At 43.6% G+C, this 17,251-nt stretch overlaps 1 protein-coding gene across 2 annotated transcripts in view; it reads left to right on the top strand.

Moving 5' to 3' along the window:
- Window positions 1–17,251, top strand: part of ADCY5 (adenylate cyclase 5) — a 300,445-nt gene that overhangs the window by 261,901 nt on the left and 21,293 nt on the right. For both annotated transcript variants that reach the window (XM_065413070.1, XM_065413069.1), the window contains exons 11-14: window positions 555–652; window positions 4,590–4,677; window positions 15,329–15,445; window positions 16,967–17,131. In XM_065413070.1, coding sequence (XP_065269142.1) covers window positions 555–652; window positions 4,590–4,677; window positions 15,329–15,445; window positions 16,967–17,131 — 468 coding nt within the window. The remainder of the gene's footprint in view (window positions 1–554; window positions 653–4,589; window positions 4,678–15,328; window positions 15,446–16,966; window positions 17,132–17,251) is intronic.

Below are 17,251 nucleotides of genomic sequence, written 5' to 3'. Positions count from 1 at the left end.
GCAAATTGTTCTGGAGCATCCACTGGCCTGCTCCAATTGGACTACAGTTCCCAGCTGTCTCTATTATTATTCGTACTGCAACAGCGCTTACAGACCCCAAACAGGGATCAGGTCTCCATTGTGCTAGAGCCTGTACACAGACAAAGCAAAAAGTGGATCCCAAAGAGGATACACTCAAAGTAATGCCCCAGAGATTTTAGTTTAAAGAGATTCTCCTTGTGAGTGATCCCAAAGAAGATGTGTATATACACAGCTGTGCCCTCTGTTTCAGATTTATCTATTTTGACAGACATCAGGAAATGGACGAAATATAAATCTTCTTCCCATCTGCACAGGACCTTTCCAGAGCCCTGAGATCTTTTGGGGGGGAGGGAGCCCCAAAATATAGGCTAAAGTAAGGGGAAATTTTCACACTTCTCTAAGTGGTAGTTCTGCAAGTGGTGCTTCTTGGGGAACCCAGAGGGTGCTGGGTGCTGAATGAGGGGTTTGGTGGGGCGTACGGGGTGGTTATATGTATTACCTATGCTTATAAATGCCTGTTTACTTCCTCGCAGTACTCCAAGCAAGTGGACGACAGATTTGGAGCCTATGTGGCTTGTGCCTCCCTCGTCTTCCTCTTCATCTGCTTTGTCCAAATCACAATCGTGCCCCAGTGAGTCGCTCTCTATCACTTTTTCTGCTTTCTGGCATTTTTTCTCTGTCCTTGAGGCTTCAGTGCATCAAAAGGAAGCAAAGGTCTTTAAGTAATGCATGCCTAAGTAATGTACAATGCTTATTGTATGCCTTCATTTCTAGTTATGGTATATTATGCTTGGCATGCAAGGATTTTCATTTTGCCGGCATGATTTTCTTTAACGTTTACCTCTCATTTGAGAAGTTTGATTTAGTATATTTATAATCCCACACAAAACCAGATCACTAGAATAGAAAGGATTGTCTACTGAGGCAGTAAAGTCTTTGTAATACAGGGCTAGAGTGGGTCTATGTTGAATGAAGCTGAGCAGAGGAGGACGGGGGAATAAGCAATCCACCACAATCCTCTTGTTCAGCCTACTTGGATCTTGGATCTGAATACTGTTGCAAAGCTCTGCCTTGCTCTATGAACAAATGAGCGGGGAGGTCAGAGAATGGGCAGAGCGTCGTTTCAAGGGCTGCAGTCATTTATTCACCCTCTCCCAGCCAGGCAAGAGAGGCAGTGGGAAGGAATTGTGCTTCGTAGGTGTGTCAGAGATACAATGCCTTCTGGACTGGTGCAGCGTATGCATGGCCCTGTGCTCAGATGGGTGCCTCATGGCACAACCTAGCCCAGAGGATCTTCTCAAAAAAGACGATGCTTCAGAATTTTCATTTCTGTTATTGAAAAATGAGAAACTAAGTGTGCTTGTGTTTTTTCAGAGACCATAACTGGCTCAGTAGCGATGCTTTCTCGTGAATTGGGCACCTAAAAATAGAAAGTGCTCCTAAGATAATTTTAGACTCGGTCACTTTTAATCTCAAGAATAATATAATTGAAGAGTCAGAAATGCTCCAATTTATCTTCTTCCCATCTAAGAAAGCAAGATTAATGTCTGTCCGGGCCACAGAAGCAATGTGATGTTTGAGGTCACTCTTTCTCCTCCCCCCAGGCAAAAGGAAGGTTGCCACTGCTCGAGGAATGATAGACTCAACAAAGCAGAACAGCAGCAGCAGAAATACAGTGTATAAAGAGACAGATCCATTTAAGGAAATCAGAGGCTGAAAACTGAAATTAGGTCAATCCCTGCACTTCATACATGCTTAATAATCACTAAAGCGGTTCTTTTCATGTTTGCCCAGGTTCTGCAAAGGTTTACACTTTAGATCAGCTGACTTGACACTGCTGCCTTGAATTCATACCTTTGTGAGAGAAGCCCTTTTAAAGGGGTTCGGTATGCCCATCAAGGTCTACACTGGGGTGGGGGAGGAGGATTGATCTAAATTACGCAACTTCAGCTACGTGAATAACGTAGCTGAAATCGACGTACTTAGATCTACTTACCGCAGAGTCTTCACTATGGTAAGTCGACTGCTGCCGCTCCCCTGTCGACTCTGCCTGCTCCTCTCACCGAGCTGGAGTACAGGAGTCGACGGGAGAGCGCTTGGGGATAGATTTATCGCGTCTAGTCTAGACGTGATAAATCAATCCCCGCTGGATCGATCGCTGCCCGCCGATCCGGCCAGTAGTGAAGACATACCCTAAGCAGCTACCGGACTATTTAATTAGAGCTAATTTAACATTTTTTAAAAGGGTTGACAAAAAATGTCTGGGCCCTTGGCCGTCCTATTGGCTGGCTCTCTCTGTTCTGTATTACACAAGGAAATCGGAGCAGCTTCATTATGATGTGGCATATGCTGTATGCTGCCAGTCTTCTCTTATGGGCAGAAATATTTGATGTTTTGAAATTTTATTTCCAGGTGTTCTAGAGACTCCCATAATCTTGAGCACTTTTAGCTTTCCTCAAAAGAATCCACAGGCAGGATACTGGACCTTATAGTCAACTAGTCTAATCTGTATGGCAAAACCTACTGGGCTTGACATTTCAGACCCCAAACTGCATTTATGTGCATGCCCAAATCTGCATGCATGCTTTTTCTAGTATGGAAACCCACGTATAGGAAAGTCAATGAGATTTAGGATGCTAGATGCCCAAGTCTTTTGAAAATGGGACTTGGATGCTTTTGAAAATTTTACTCTGTGCCTTATGAGTATAACAACATGAGTTTCCTGTCTGCAAAATGAGTATAACACCACTTCCCTATCTCACAGGGGTGTTGTGAGAACAAATACATTACCGATTGTGAGGTGCTCAGATACTCCAGTAATGGAGAACATATAACAACCAGAGATCAATACATGCGCATTATTTTTCCATATATATTAATACTAGCTAACTGGCAAGACTGACTGGAAGTGGTGTGGGTTACCATAATAACATACCATCTCCAGAGACCCAAACTCATATCTGAGTTGGGTTACAAGTGAACCTGAATTTGGTGGTTCTAAGGTTCTGTACCAGTCTGTAGTGGTCATTTGTCCACATAGCAGAAATATAGTATAAATGGATAATATCTTCTTAGGAGAGGACTAGAATAGCAGAGGAGTTGGAGGTCAGTGGTCAAGTGCATTGGCTGAGCTATGTAGAAGAGGACTCATTTGCCAGCACCATCAATCACCTTGCTTTCACAACCATTAAATTCATCCCAAAATTAGAACCCAAAACACAAACTCCTGCTAATTGCATTTATATATGCAGGGTGTGTGTGTATATATATATATATATAATATTGCAGGCAAGTAGTAGTGAGAATAGGATAATACCCACATTGCATGGGAGTTGTTAAATTCTCCACCATCCTGTGGATAGCTTGGCATGTTTGTAGGCTGATTTGGTTTCTAGAGTAAACAAAGCTTCATGATTCATCTTTGGACCAGATATATATTTCCATCACATTTTTTATTCATTTTTCTAATATTCTTAATTGCATGATTGTTGTCTTTACTGATGACAGCAATTAACAAGCAGCTGCAGCCATGTGTATGTGTGTGTCGCCATCAAATGCTTTCATGAAATATCAGCAGAATCTGAAACTTCACACAAAATAGCAATGATCATTTGTGATAATAAAGAGGAATTGCCTTAATGAATGCCTTGAAGGCTCAAACAATGAATTTGCAAAGACAGTTGCCTCTGTCATGGAAGAACATGGAAACCAGCTGGCTTTGGTGTGTTTGGTCTTAATGTCACTGTGCAAGATAACCTCACTGATAATTTAAAGTGTTGGGATGGGGGGGAGGGGACCTGTCTCTTTTGTACTGAGACCAGAAACTTTCAAAATGTTATTGAATAATTGCACAATCAAAACAAAAATGTGTACCACAAAGCTGGCTTGGAAATCATGTTTTCACTGAAAGGAAGAGTGGAAGGAGATGGGGCACAATGCAGACTCCCAGCACTGCTGCTTTATTCATGAGTGCTGTGATGCCCTCTTAGCCGTCTTTGTTCCTGAGCTTAGGCGGGAGGACAGCCAAAGTGGTAGAGCAGAGATTCTCTATATGAGAAATCAGGCTAGGCTTGGGCATCTTTATGACCTTGTTGGATATGGGCTATTTCTCTGTATTTTCCTTCTTAGCCAATACAAGGTTTCTGAGTCCTTCACAGAGAATGCAAATGAAAGGATGGGGATGGACTCATAAGTGTGACTTGAAATATGTCTCCCCTGCATATTTCATGTGCACTTGGCTGCAGCGGCCTCAATTCTAAAGCGCAGCAAGTTTCTCTTCCAGTGAATCTGGTATCCATTGCCAGCCTGAGGGTGGCCCACTGTAACAAATTATTTTGTCATCTCTTCTAGCACATGAAACATTTCTCAGTCTCTCTGCTGTCACCCCAGCAATTTAAAGGGAACAGGGAATCTCCTTATTCAAAGCATCTCCTACCTCCTACTGCCATCCTAGCCAGAGAGAAAGCCCATACCACATGTTATAGTTTGTACAGATGTACTAAGGCTAAAAGCAGAGCAGTAACTGTTCTATATGGTGTAAATCTTTAAAAATCCCTTTCTGGTTTCAGCTCTACATTTATGTTGGGTTTTTACCTGACCAGTTTTTTGATCCTGACCACAGTGGTGTTTGTTTCGGTCATTTACTCCTGCGTAAAGGTGAGTAATGAGATTTTTCTTTGCTGACCCTGTTAGGATAACCAGTCTGTTTCTTAAGCTAATATATAACATCCTTGTATTTCATCAGCTGTCCTTTCCCCACCATTCTCCATAGGTAGATGCACTTACATACTACAATGATAAGGGTTATAGAAGAAACCTTAGATAAGACAGAATGAGCTGAGGTCATGTTGTGCTAGGATTGGCATAGTTTTCCACAGTCAGAAGTAATCAGCTGCTCTCCTTGTGGATCTGCATATCTATGAAGTCCCCTACAGGCACTCTCATTTTGACTTTAAAAGAATAAAATTCCTAATGTGGAACCAAGAACACTGACCCTGCGCTTCCTCCCCTTAAACTTCCTGCAGAGCCGGCTGTGTATTGTCCCCTGTGGCACATGCTTGGTTTGGTAGGCAGATAATCAGAAGAAGGGTAGCATCAAGGAAATATGTCTTGAAGAGAAATAAAAGCAGAAACATTTAGAGCTTTCTCAGCCTGTCTCAGATGAGCATAAGCAGTAATCAGTCAGTGATCTCCTTTTTGTAACCGGTGGTTGATAAGCAAAGAAGGATGGTTGTAAAACAAGTGTTAAGTATGCTCAGCCTTCCAGGGCAGGCTCCAGGCACCAGCTGAGCAAGCTGGTGCTTGGGGCGGCAGACTGTTCGAGGCAGCATTCTGCCCAATCCTAGGGCGGCATGGCCGCTTTATTTTTTTTATTTATTTATTTATTTTGTTCCGCTCCGGCCGCCCTGTATGGGGCGGCGGCGTGGAGAACCAGAGCGCCCTGCATGGCAGTCCTCTTCCTTCCCTCACCGCCGACCAGAGCGGAGCCCTTGCGGCAGGCGGCAGGAGGCGGCGCAGCGGGAGGGGCCGTGTGGCAGCGCCCCTGCTGTAGCCCTGGCCGCCCCCTTCTCTCTCTCTCCCGCCCGCTCCCTCCCTCTCCCCCCCCACAGCCGGTCCCCCTGCATCTGCGCTCCGGCCGCGCCGCAGGTTTTTTTTTTGCTTTGCCGTTCTGGCCGCCCCGTTTTTTTTTTTTGCTTGGGGCGGCCAAAAAGGCAGAGCCGGCCCTGCAGCCTTCCATAGTAAAACTTTCCTCTTTGCTTTTGGGAAGGCAGTGTGTTGGTGCTGGAGTATTTGGTCTGATGGTCTGTTGTGTCTGATGTTTTGTGGATTCTCCCATTTTGAAAGCCTCTGAAAGTTCAGATCCAGACTTCAGGGAACCTCACATCATGGCTCAGATGCAACTCTGCCCCTAACAGGCTAAAATGAAATAGCTCAATAACACTTTTTTTTCCTAGAAAAAAAATCTGCCTGACACAGTCCACTACCTGATATCTGCAGCTCTTTAGTTCTGGATGCTATTGGTGGTACCGGTCCAAGGAAGGCACTCTGGGCAGATTTTATTGTTAAAAGTTAGACTTTGGCTTTTCCTTTAATATGGGCTATGAAATATTCCCAGTGAAACTCCAAAGGCCCTAAGCTATGTTAAAACTCAGAACTTAGGGTAGCTCACTAACAAGTTCCCAAAGGTTCCCTTTGGAGGGAACTTGCTCAGAAATGGGCTGTTCTCTTTGACCACACTTGTTGATGCTATTTGGAGCCAGTCATCCTTTCTCGGTGGACAATGCCGTTTACAAGCTCAAGAGAACAATCTTAACAGGCACACAGGTCCCTCTGACCCAGGAGATGGTGCCCAGAGCGCCTTGTTAAACTTTATATGTCTCCATTTTAAACCCGTAGCCTGCACTGCCTATCTCTGATTGTCATTACTGTGTACGCAATGCTTTTGTGATTAATGATACAGTGTGGGCCAATCCAGAAAGCGTCTTGTGAACCCAACATAGATCGACACGATGACTTAATGGCACCAGGCAGCAACACTCGATCACAACACCAGCCAGCTAGAGCCTGTGCTGGAGGGGTTGGTTGCTGCAATGCACAGCTCTTTTTGGACTCGTGTCCTAGGACAAATGTTGTTGCAGCATCAGCTCTGCTGAGCCCAGGCTTGTGGCATTTGAGTCTGGCTGACACCAAACAAGGCTGACTTGAACAGGCATGGATATTTTCCTCCTGTTGGCTTGTATGGGCTTCTATTATTTTCGTATACTGACAGCAGCACTAGCTTTTCGGATGTCAAAGATTTTTTGTATGAGTGATCTGAATGAAGAATGAGTTTATAATACACAAAGGAGTTCTCTGTGTCTCCATGACCCTGGAAGGCTGTTCTGTTTTGTTTTCCGTGCCTTGACCTCCCCAGTTCCCATTTAGGAGATCTGTCTAATGATGTCTGCAGCTGCTATTTTTACGATGTCCCTCCCTCAGAAGATCAGCCTGGGCTACAAAACCACACATGCCCCCTGGGAATGCAGGTGGACAAACACAAAAAGGCAAGCCAGTGAGGGCAGAAACGAGGAAGTTCCTGTGAGCTGCCTGGTTTTTCTAAGAAGTGGTTGTTTATCACTATATGCATAACATTACAGAGGTGCACCATACTCTGCAAAACACAGCGAGGTGTATCCTACCCCATAGAACTCACAGAGAATGAGTGGGTCTGGATGCTGTTTTTCCCACTTCTTCCTTCCTTTTATGGATCTGAGGGGGCCACCAGAGGGTATGACATGAGAGGCTGCCCTGTGAAAGATCTACTGAACAGTTCCTGGTGGCTGGTTTTATTAAAGAGAAGCCCAAGCATATGGTTTCTCAGCACCAGTGAATTTTTGATTTCTCCACCATTTAGTGCTCAGATGCACAAAAGCCTCCCTGATTAGTGCACCAGATTATAAACATAACTAATGGGTTCTGGGCTGGCTGTTGGCAGCCTACACCCCTCTTGCAAAGATGGTCTTGTCAGTGTCTACAGTGAAAAGATGTCACATAGCAGCGGTGGACTTTTGATGTCAGCAGCTTTTAGTGGTCAATTACTGAAAGATTAAGGGGTGAATGTTCAGGTCAGTTTTTATTACTTGACTAGTTTGTCCATCCCAAAAGAGGATTCTGTTGTGTATTCTCTGACCACCAGCTGGAGAAATGTGCTGGAGCTTTTGTTATCCTGAGAGAAGTGGTGGTGAAACCAATGGTGGGAATGTTGAAGAGGAGCAGGAGTTGCTGTGGAGTTGTCAAGGCCTTGTGTGTGGCAGTGCCAGGGCCGGCTCCAGGCACCAGCCCAGCAAGCAGGTGCTTGGGGCGGCCAAGGGGAAGGGGTGGCACGTCGGGCTGTTCGGCGGCAATTCGGCGGCGGGTCCCTCTCGGAGGGAAGCACCTGCTGCCGAATTCCCGTCGAAGAAGAAAGCGGCGCAGTGGAGCTGCCGCCGGAGTGCCGCCGATCGCAATTGCGATCGCAGCTTTTTTTTTTTTTTTTTTCTGCCGCTTGGGGCGGCAAAAACCCTGTAGCCGGTCCTGGGCAGTGCCACCTAAATACCAACCAAAGCAACCTCCATCCTCCAGGCCAAGTCTCTGGTTCTTGAGAAGGGTACAGTACATACAATCTGATAGTGACTCAAGAATCCAGTCAGTGTAGTGGTTGTTACGGGAGCACTGCACCTGTTTTACAGCAAGATTATCAGTACTAATGAATTACTCTGTCCCTAAGAAAGATGAGTAAAACAATCGAACACCAGGTGGTTGAATACCAGTGCATCACTGCAGGTCATTATAGAGGACATTAGTGCTGAGAGTAGATTGGTGGCGGGATTCATAATGCAGATAAGAAACGATCTCTCGTGTCTGTCCTATTCTCTAATCAAAATACTGCTGCTAATCTAAGCACATATGTGGCACTTTACATTTTCAAAGCATTGTACAAACAGCAACTAATTAACCATCTTCTCTTTTTTCACCCCTAATATTTGTTTGATTTTTGCTAGAATACCAGCTTGTTGTCAAAGTATGTGAGGAAAAGGCAGTCAGCTGCTGTTGTGTTGAGGGCTATATAACTAATTGGACAGATAGATGTAGTCTGGGGGTTTTGTGTTAAGATATAAAGCTCCCTAGCTCACTTTAGGGCTTCTCTATTGGGTCAGATTCATTTTGATAGCAGGACTAATGTTTTTTTCTGTGCCTGGACTCAGAATGGGAGGGCGTGTGTGTTAGGTGCCATCAGTTCCGTACAGGAAGTGTGGGAAAACCAGCATTTTGGCATTCCAGCTTGGAATATCAAACTGATGGAGCCCAAGCATAATTTATGTCTATTTGCACTACTATTAGATGGTAAATGGTCCCCTTTTCCCCCCATCTTATCTTTTTACAGTTTCCATCTAAGATTTCCTTTTCCTTTTTTTGTCCTCTCTATATCTGGCATTGACGATTGCTAGCAGGCGCTTTCAGGACAACTTGATTTTGTTTTATTTTTTGCTGTCATTATCTCCCACTATAAAATTCTCCATGGGAGTTGATCCTGGAATTGCCAGTCTAGCCAACGTAGATTTCCAAGTTCCTTCAGCTGCAATAAACGGAGAACACTTCTCGCTCCTCACTTTGCTATTCTGAGAAGACTTGGCAACTGAGGTCCGATGGTGTCTTCCCATTAAAATCTAGTTTCTGCAAGGCCATGGGAACCACTATCTCTTCTTAAATACACTGCTGACTGACATCTGTTTTGCTACTGATTTAAAAACTTCACATTTCTTCTGAGAACCCATAAATTATACTGCACTCCCTGCTCTGGAATTCAACTTCTTAGACATTGCTGGACATGAATGTGAGACAGAGAACAAGCTACATCTTCCTGAGTTAATTTGATCTGGAAATCACAACTTATATACTAACTTTCACATACCCATTTCTTGGCTTTTCCCTCCCAAAGTGGCCAGAAAATTTAAAAGCATATTTTCTTGTTTGTGATCTTTCCTTTTGGAAACATTTAGTGAATTGAAAACTGTACGTTGGTTTTATAGGCTGATAAAACACTAAATAATAAACCAAACAAATGGATTTACAGCCCTGAATTGCCTGGCATTATTGACTTCAACTTCAGACATCTTAATGTATTACAGAATGACCAAAATTATGTTATTCCAGATTGGAAGTTCAGGATTTAGAGAATTTGTTATTTATTTTGCAGCATACAGCACTAATTACATCCTGACTGTCAAACAATTTTCCATGTCCAGAGTATATGTTGAAAAAGACAGAAAGCAGAAGAATTACTCTCCTTTCTCTGGTGGTTGTGGTTTTGTTGTTGTTTTTCTCTCTCCTTGTAGATTATCATTTTAGTTTGTGTGTTTTCTGTTTTCAACAGGCCTGTGAATGGAGGTCATGGGTCCTCCCCAGTATAACTCCACTGGACTCAATAGAATTAAATGTGCCCACCTTCCTGTAGGTTTGGTTTTTACATGTGACATTCCTTGTAGAAAGCAGTGCCTCTTTCCTGGCCCCTTGGGTGGTAGATTTCTGAATGCTGTAAGGTGAGTCCTGTCCTGACTTCTCCTGGGCAACAACATTGATGCACAGGGTGTAATCAGGACAGGACTCGGCTCAGTGTGCGTTTTCCGAAACTTTCTCCTGCCATGATGATTATGACTAAGGCTGTGTGTCTGTCACGGAGGTCACGGATTCCGTGACCTCCGTGATTTCTGCAGCGGCCGGTGCTGGCTCAGGGGCTGTCCAGTTTGGGGTGTGGGAGGGGGCTAGGGGTTGGGGGATAAAGGGGGCACTTACCTCAGGGTTGGGGGCTCCCCAGCTCCCACTGGCATAGGCGGAGGAGGGGCCAGGGGACTCCGCGCGCTACCCGTGCCCACAGGCTCTCCCCCACAGCTCCCACGGCCAATGGGAGCTTTGCCTGAAGAGCTGGCACTTGCGGTGGGAACAGCGATTTGGAGCCCCTCTGGCCGGAACTGTGGGGACATGTGGAGCCCGGTAGGGAGCCTGCGAGCCCTGGCAATCCCCGCCCCAGCACCAGCAACGCGGGGGTCCCGGCCATGCACCACAGCCCACCCTCCCTTCCTTCCCAGCCCCTCCCCAGGACCCCAGCACCAGCAGGGGTCCTGGGCTGCCCCCCAGCCCAAGTTTAATTAGGGGTATATAGTAAAAGTCATGGACAGGTCACGGGCCATGAATTTTTGTTTCCTGCCCGTGACCTGTCCATGCCTTTTACTGAAAATACCCGTGACTAAAACATAGCCTTAGTTATGACACACTTACTATATAATCCTGTTGGTGTCCTGCATCTGACAGTGGCTCTAGCTGTTGGTACTTCAAAGCTGGACATCTGAAGATAGGATTTCACCTATTGCTTTCAATGCCTTTTGTGCATTTTAAACTAGAGTGAATTAAATAATGGGGAAATCCATCTGACTATTTTTTCCCTATGCTAATTTTCCTTGACACTTGGATTTTGGGAGCCTGATCAGGCTAATGGTATCTGGCCCCAAGTTCCCATATCAGCACCTTTATTTACCAAATGAATCATGTCCCTATTTTCAGCCCCTCCTATACGTGTGTGTGTGTTCGTCACATTTGCTCTGCTGTTCTACATTTAGATACCATTTTAAACAGAAAATGAATCGCATTTACTAGTTCAAACAAGCAATAACCATAGTTTGAACTATGCTTACGTGTTTGTTTTGCTACTTTTAATAGACTGCTGCTCTATAGAGGCTTTTGCAAAGGAAACATTGTCCAGTGGCTAGCACACAGGATGGGAATGTTAGGAGATCTAGGTTGTATTCCTAGTTCTGTCACAGATCTCAACCAAGTTGCAACCTCTCTGTGCCTCAGTTTCTTCATCTGTAAAATGGGGATAGTAATTATCTAGCTTATGGCGTATGTTAGGAACTAAATTCATTATTGTTTGTAAAGAATAATTGCCTCAGAGGTGCTATATTTCTATGGCATTACAATATCATGTATCCATTGGGCAGCTTTGCTCATTGTTTTTCTCTTCCATTTTTTCCAGGATGTACTTGTTTGTTGACACAATCTGTTCCCCAATGTACAGAGTAATGAGAACCAATATTTGTACCAGGAAAGCATGTTTGTTAATGGAGTTTAGTTTGTTTGATTATCATTACCAAAAGATCTTGCTCATTTTCTCAGGACTGGTTAGAGGTCAATCCTATATAGGGTGGACTGCAGGCATTATAGTCTTGTGCTCTGAGAACAAGACTGGAGGCTAGGAAGAACTACTGAGTTCTAATCCAGGCTCTGCCACTGTTTCCTGAACAGATGTGAGCAAGTCCCTTCACCTTTGCAAGCCATATTCATTCTTGGGATAACTCCTTGCATCATCTTAGTTTCCCTATCTGTCAAATGAGAATAATGCTTATCTGGAGTCCTTTAAAGAGGTGTTGTAAGGATAAATTATTTAGTGTTTGTACAGCACTTTGAAGTGCTAATTATTATTCTGTTCTACTTATTAAAAAAATTAGTTGCTACGGCATTATTGTATAGCAGCTCCTGCAATAGAGAACATGGGAAATCCACTCCGCGGCTCTTAATTCCCTTGTTTCTCCCTTCATGATTTTCCTTCTCTTTTCTCAGAAATGGATTTTGCAGATGTGGCTGCCTTTTTCCAATTTAACTTTTTAAAAACTCACATCTGCTGATTGTAGCTGAATATTGAAACTCAGTTTAATCCAAAAAAAAGCACCCTCATTAGAAGTCTAGCTGCTAGAGTAGAACTCATGGTGTCCGACTCGTCTTTCACCAAATAGTGGTGTAAATCAGGAATAGCTTCTCTGAAGTCAATGGAATTACACCAGTGTATAACTGGTGTGAGAGGAGAGTCTGGTCTGTGGGGCTTAGATGTGCATTAGAGGTGTTTCTAAAGAGGGTGTGAGTGTAAAGAGATGCCATAAATTACATTTAGTGACAATTTTCTCAGTGTTATCATGACCACTATAGTTTAAGGGCCATTTTGTATGTTTGATCTGCATATACAGCTCCCATTAATATCAGTTGGTATTGCATCAACAGATCAAAAAATGATATAGTCCTCTGTGATGAGGTTTTGCATGCCACATTATCCAGGAACCACACTTCTGAAAAGCGTGTGGGGCAAGTAGCCATTTCAGAGAGCTTGTAATGGATGATTGACTGACTGATTGTTGGTGCAAGATCTGAATGTTTGAGTTTAAAGTTAATTTAACTCCTTGACAAAACTGTCAAATCTTACAGATGAACTGAAATTTCAGGACAGAGGTCCTAATTGTGGTGGTAGCAAAGCTTTCAAGCTAAAGACATTGGACAGTTGCTTACTTATAAGTCTTCTGGCTGCTAATTATTAAGATACCTATAAAGTGGTGATGTTCCCTTCCAGTTCAAAACAAAAGCTACACATACAATGAAGAGTCAAAAGTCAACTCTTTTGGGGTCTGGATTTATTTAAAAAAAAAATAGAAATCAAAATTACATGCCAGCACACCAACGATTGAACCAGAGATGTCTAGAGCGGAACACAAATGTATCTAAAGCTTGAGTTAAGGCACCTGGTGGCCCAGATTTTTAAAGATGTTTAGGTATTTCAACATCTAAGTGATTTAGGAGCCTAAATCTCATTTTCAAAAGGCATTTAGGAGCCAAAATTCCATTGACTGTTGAAAATACAGACATCTGTTGCAATACCTCTTTAGACTTAGGCATGTGGGCTTACCTTCCTGCTTGCCTAAGGGCTGGTCGACACTGGGAACTTACCTGGGCATCGCTACATCTCTCAGGAGTATGAAAATTCCCACACCCCTGAGACACGGAGCTGTTTGGACCTAAACTCCAGCCTAGACAGCGCTAGATCAATGCAAGAATTCTTTTGTTGACCTAGCTACTGCCTCTTGGGAAAGGTGGATTACCTAATCCGATGGGAGAACCTCTCCCATTGGCATAGGTAGCGTCTATACTGAAGCGCTACAGCGGTGCAGCTGCAGGGCTGCTGTAGCATTTCAAGTGTAGACGAGCCCTAATTCTGTTGTAGGAGCAGCTGGGTGGTGCGGACAGGAAGTCTTTTGACACTGGCTCATCTCTAGATGGCAAGAATTGCTATATTAACAGTTTTTAGTTCCAAAGAGAATACTTTAAAAACAATTAATTCCAAGAACATTACAAGAATCTGAATAATTTGTAACCTTTTCCGGGATTTAGTCATTCGGTGTGAATGTGTCAGAACGCCAAGCCCTCCCAGTCCACACAGACACACACCCTGTCCCCCCAGGAGATAGAGAAACAGTTTTGTGCCGGAAGCTGGTGAAGTCAGCATTTTAAAATGGTTTGCAGCATTGCTGATTCTCTCCCCCTTTGTAATAGTCACCAGCTAATAATTATGTTGTAGGTTTGCTATGTGGGAAGCAGTACACTGGCAAAATGTTGCACCTCTGAAAATGTAAGAATGAGGCTAAAAGGGAAAAGCAGGACTTTTAATAGAAGCATTAGTCATAGATAAATTGCAGTGCGGTGTCATTGTGCTACTAGCGTCTAGTGTCTCTAAAAATACCCTCTAGTCTAGTGGCTTTGCTGGTACAACAGCGCAGTAACAGAGAGAGGAGATCTGGAGCAGCAGCAGAAGTCTTGTGTTAGCCCTTCTTTCCCTTGAGTGCAGATGCTGGGGAGCATCATAGAGGTCATGCTCACAGGCTGTGGGGAATGTGAACAGTTCTCAGACATCTGCTAATGTCTAGTTCTAGAGGAGCCTCTTTGCTCCTCTGTAGCTGTATGCTCTGTACTGTGATAGAGCAGAGAAATGGAGGTGGGAATGGGATCAGAAAAGGGGGATATAAAAGAAGGGAAAGGTTAAAAAAAACCAACAACCCCCCCACCCCAAAATTATCCTACCCACAGTGGGACTTGCCATAGCTGAGACAATGCTTCATGCTGGAAAGAAGACCTGTTGCAATATTGCTTTTCAATAAGATGGGTGACCGGGCAAGCCTACGCTTGGATTCCTAGGGATTATCACCATTCACTGTATTTCCACCCTGAATAGAGTGAGACATCTGGGAGCCAAGTGTTCTAAAGATGCCCTGTTAGTAGGACAGTGCTTATGGAGAAGGTTAATCTAGATGGAAGATTACAAAGTAGCAGCCGTGTTAGTCTGTATCCGCAAAAAGAACAGGAGTACTTGTGGCACCTTAGAGACTAACAAATTTATTTCAGCATAAGATGGAAAAGAACGCCCAGTAGCGTAATCACGACAAGAGAGTTTGATAACCAAGTGCCTGGCCAGGAGGATAGAGTAGATAATATGATGAGGTCGCAAGCTATTAGCAATGTGTCCTTAAAACGGTACTGCTTAATTTCCTTGAATGAAAGTGAGGTATGAATCCATGATTGCATTGACGAATACACCAGAGATTTTGCAGCCCTCTTTTTTTCAATCCATGACCTCTAGATCCTGGCAGTTAAAGATGACTTGTGGTTAACTTTCCATCCACCATGACGGGATACACAGTTTTGCACGCCATGTCATCTTGGCTCAGAAGACATCGTTTCCATTGGGAAGAAACAACTAGATTTGACAAGTCTGCCAGACTGTATTGCTGTCACTTTATTGTCTGCCTCCACCTCCCAAAAAACACATGCAAGAAGACAAGTCCTTGTCACCCTTCTTTGACCCCATCCAGCACAAGCACTACCATTTATATGTAGGGATGTAGGTTACTCTTAACATTACAACATTTATAAATATCCATGTCTTATGTATTTTATTTACTCTTTATTTCATGTCCAGCTTTTCCCAGCTCCACTCCAGAGTCTCACAAGGAAGATTGTTCAATCCAGGACCAATAGCACCTTAGTTGGGGTCTTCGCCATTATACTGGTTTTTCTGTCAGCATTTGTCAACATGGTACATGGTTTTTAATCCATTTCTTTACTGTGTTTTATTATTGATCTTTTCAGGCATGCATACCAGACGCATAATCATTGCAGTCATCTGAATTAATGTCAGATGTTGCTGTTGCTATATCTGAGGGCAGCCTTTCCACCCCAGAAGTGAAATGGGAGTCATCTAAATGCCTTCCAAACTGCCTGCATTGCTGACTCTGGTTTTGCTTTTGTTGCACATCCATTTTTCTGACTGTTCTATTTCTCTTGGTAGCTGTATAAACCAGGAGCGAAGTTTACCCCTATACAAAGGGCCAGGCCAAGGCTTATGTGTCACTCAGACCCCACAAAAGCTCTAGTTTGAGTGGGACTTACGTGCTGCCTAGGCTTTGTGTTGGCCTTTGCACAACGTTGAATTTCACACTGACTGTAATCAGATTGGAAAGACTGCATTTTAAGTGAAACATTTGGATTTCTTTGCATCCAGACGCTGCGGCTAATTTCAGATGCAAAGAGAAAGATTGAATGTTCTTGATAGCCTACTATTTTTAATTTTTAACTTGTTAGCTAAATTTATTTTAAACATGAAACTAAATATTCTGTATGCTACATAAATCTGGGGGATTTTTAAGAGAAAAAGGATGATCCTGTGATTAAAGCACTGGGCAGTGTGTTGGATTTGGCCTCTATTGCTGGCACTGCTATAGTCTTCCGGTACATCAGTTATGGCTTAACTTTTAAAAGTGCTGATCTACCACAGATCTCATTGATTTCAATGAAAATAGCAGGTCCTCAGCACCTCTTAAATCAGGCTGGAAGCCGCTCTATGCCACTGTTTCCCCATCTGTAAGATGGAGATAAACATTGTAGAGCACTTTTAGTTTCTTGGGTAGAAGGCACTAGGGAAGTGCAAAGTATTATTATGGTTACAGTGTTAGGGCCTGATCTTTCAAGCACCTTGTAGGATTGGGCCCCAATAATGTAACTATAAAGAAGCAGGTGTAGATTAAAGGTGCTCAGCACCTTTAAGAATTGGACCCTTATTCATGGGCATTCTACTCAACAGCCTGGAGTGTCTGGCCGTTGCCATTGCTAACCATTTTATAACAACGTTAACCAAGTCTGATACAAACTCGTTGCTTAATCGAGTGGTCATGAAATAGTACTCGGTACTCTTAGGAACCAGTATTCTGCTGGTTTCTCGGCATTTTGTAGCAAGTCTGCCACAGTGGGTTTTGTCTTGGTCCAATAGCCTTTGCTGTAGAAGCCCCCCCGCTGCAGTAGTCTTAGTGATAGATTGCTAGCTATGAGAAATTATCACCATATCCCCTTTGTCAATACATTAGTTGCTACCAAGTATAAATATAACAGTGATTTGCATAGATAAGCAAACTTATTATGGAAACTGGGGCACTGAATATATATCTTGTGTCACCCGATGTTTAATTCTGTCGTTTTCAAGAGCATTTTTAAAGTGGATTGGTTGCTGGTTTTTCTTCTTACCCGTGCCTTTGGTTCTTGTCACACTCTTTATTTTCTCCAGTTCATGTGCAGCACTGTGGATCTTGTCAGCTGTGTGGCTACAGAATATAACATCACTCCCGACCAGGTGGACATATGCCATATCAGCAACTCATCTTTCAGTTACAGCCTGGGCAACTGGCAGGGATTCTGTGGCAGTTCCCTGCCCAATTGCAACTTCCCAGAGGTATTGCTTGAAAGAACTGATTGCAGAGCTGGAGTTTAAAAGGGGCTCAGTTCTGTATTTACTCATGCGTGCATAAAAGTAATTAAATCTCATGATACGGGGTGAAAACTGTTCACTGCA

Source organism: Emys orbicularis, chromosome 11, assembly GCF_028017835.1.
Source record: "Emys orbicularis isolate rEmyOrb1 chromosome 11, rEmyOrb1.hap1, whole genome shotgun sequence".
NCBI lineage: Eukaryota > Metazoa > Chordata > Testudines > Emydidae > Emys > Emys orbicularis.
The sequence above is the reverse complement of the archived record's forward strand: the minus strand, read 5'-3'. Positions and strand labels throughout refer to the sequence as shown.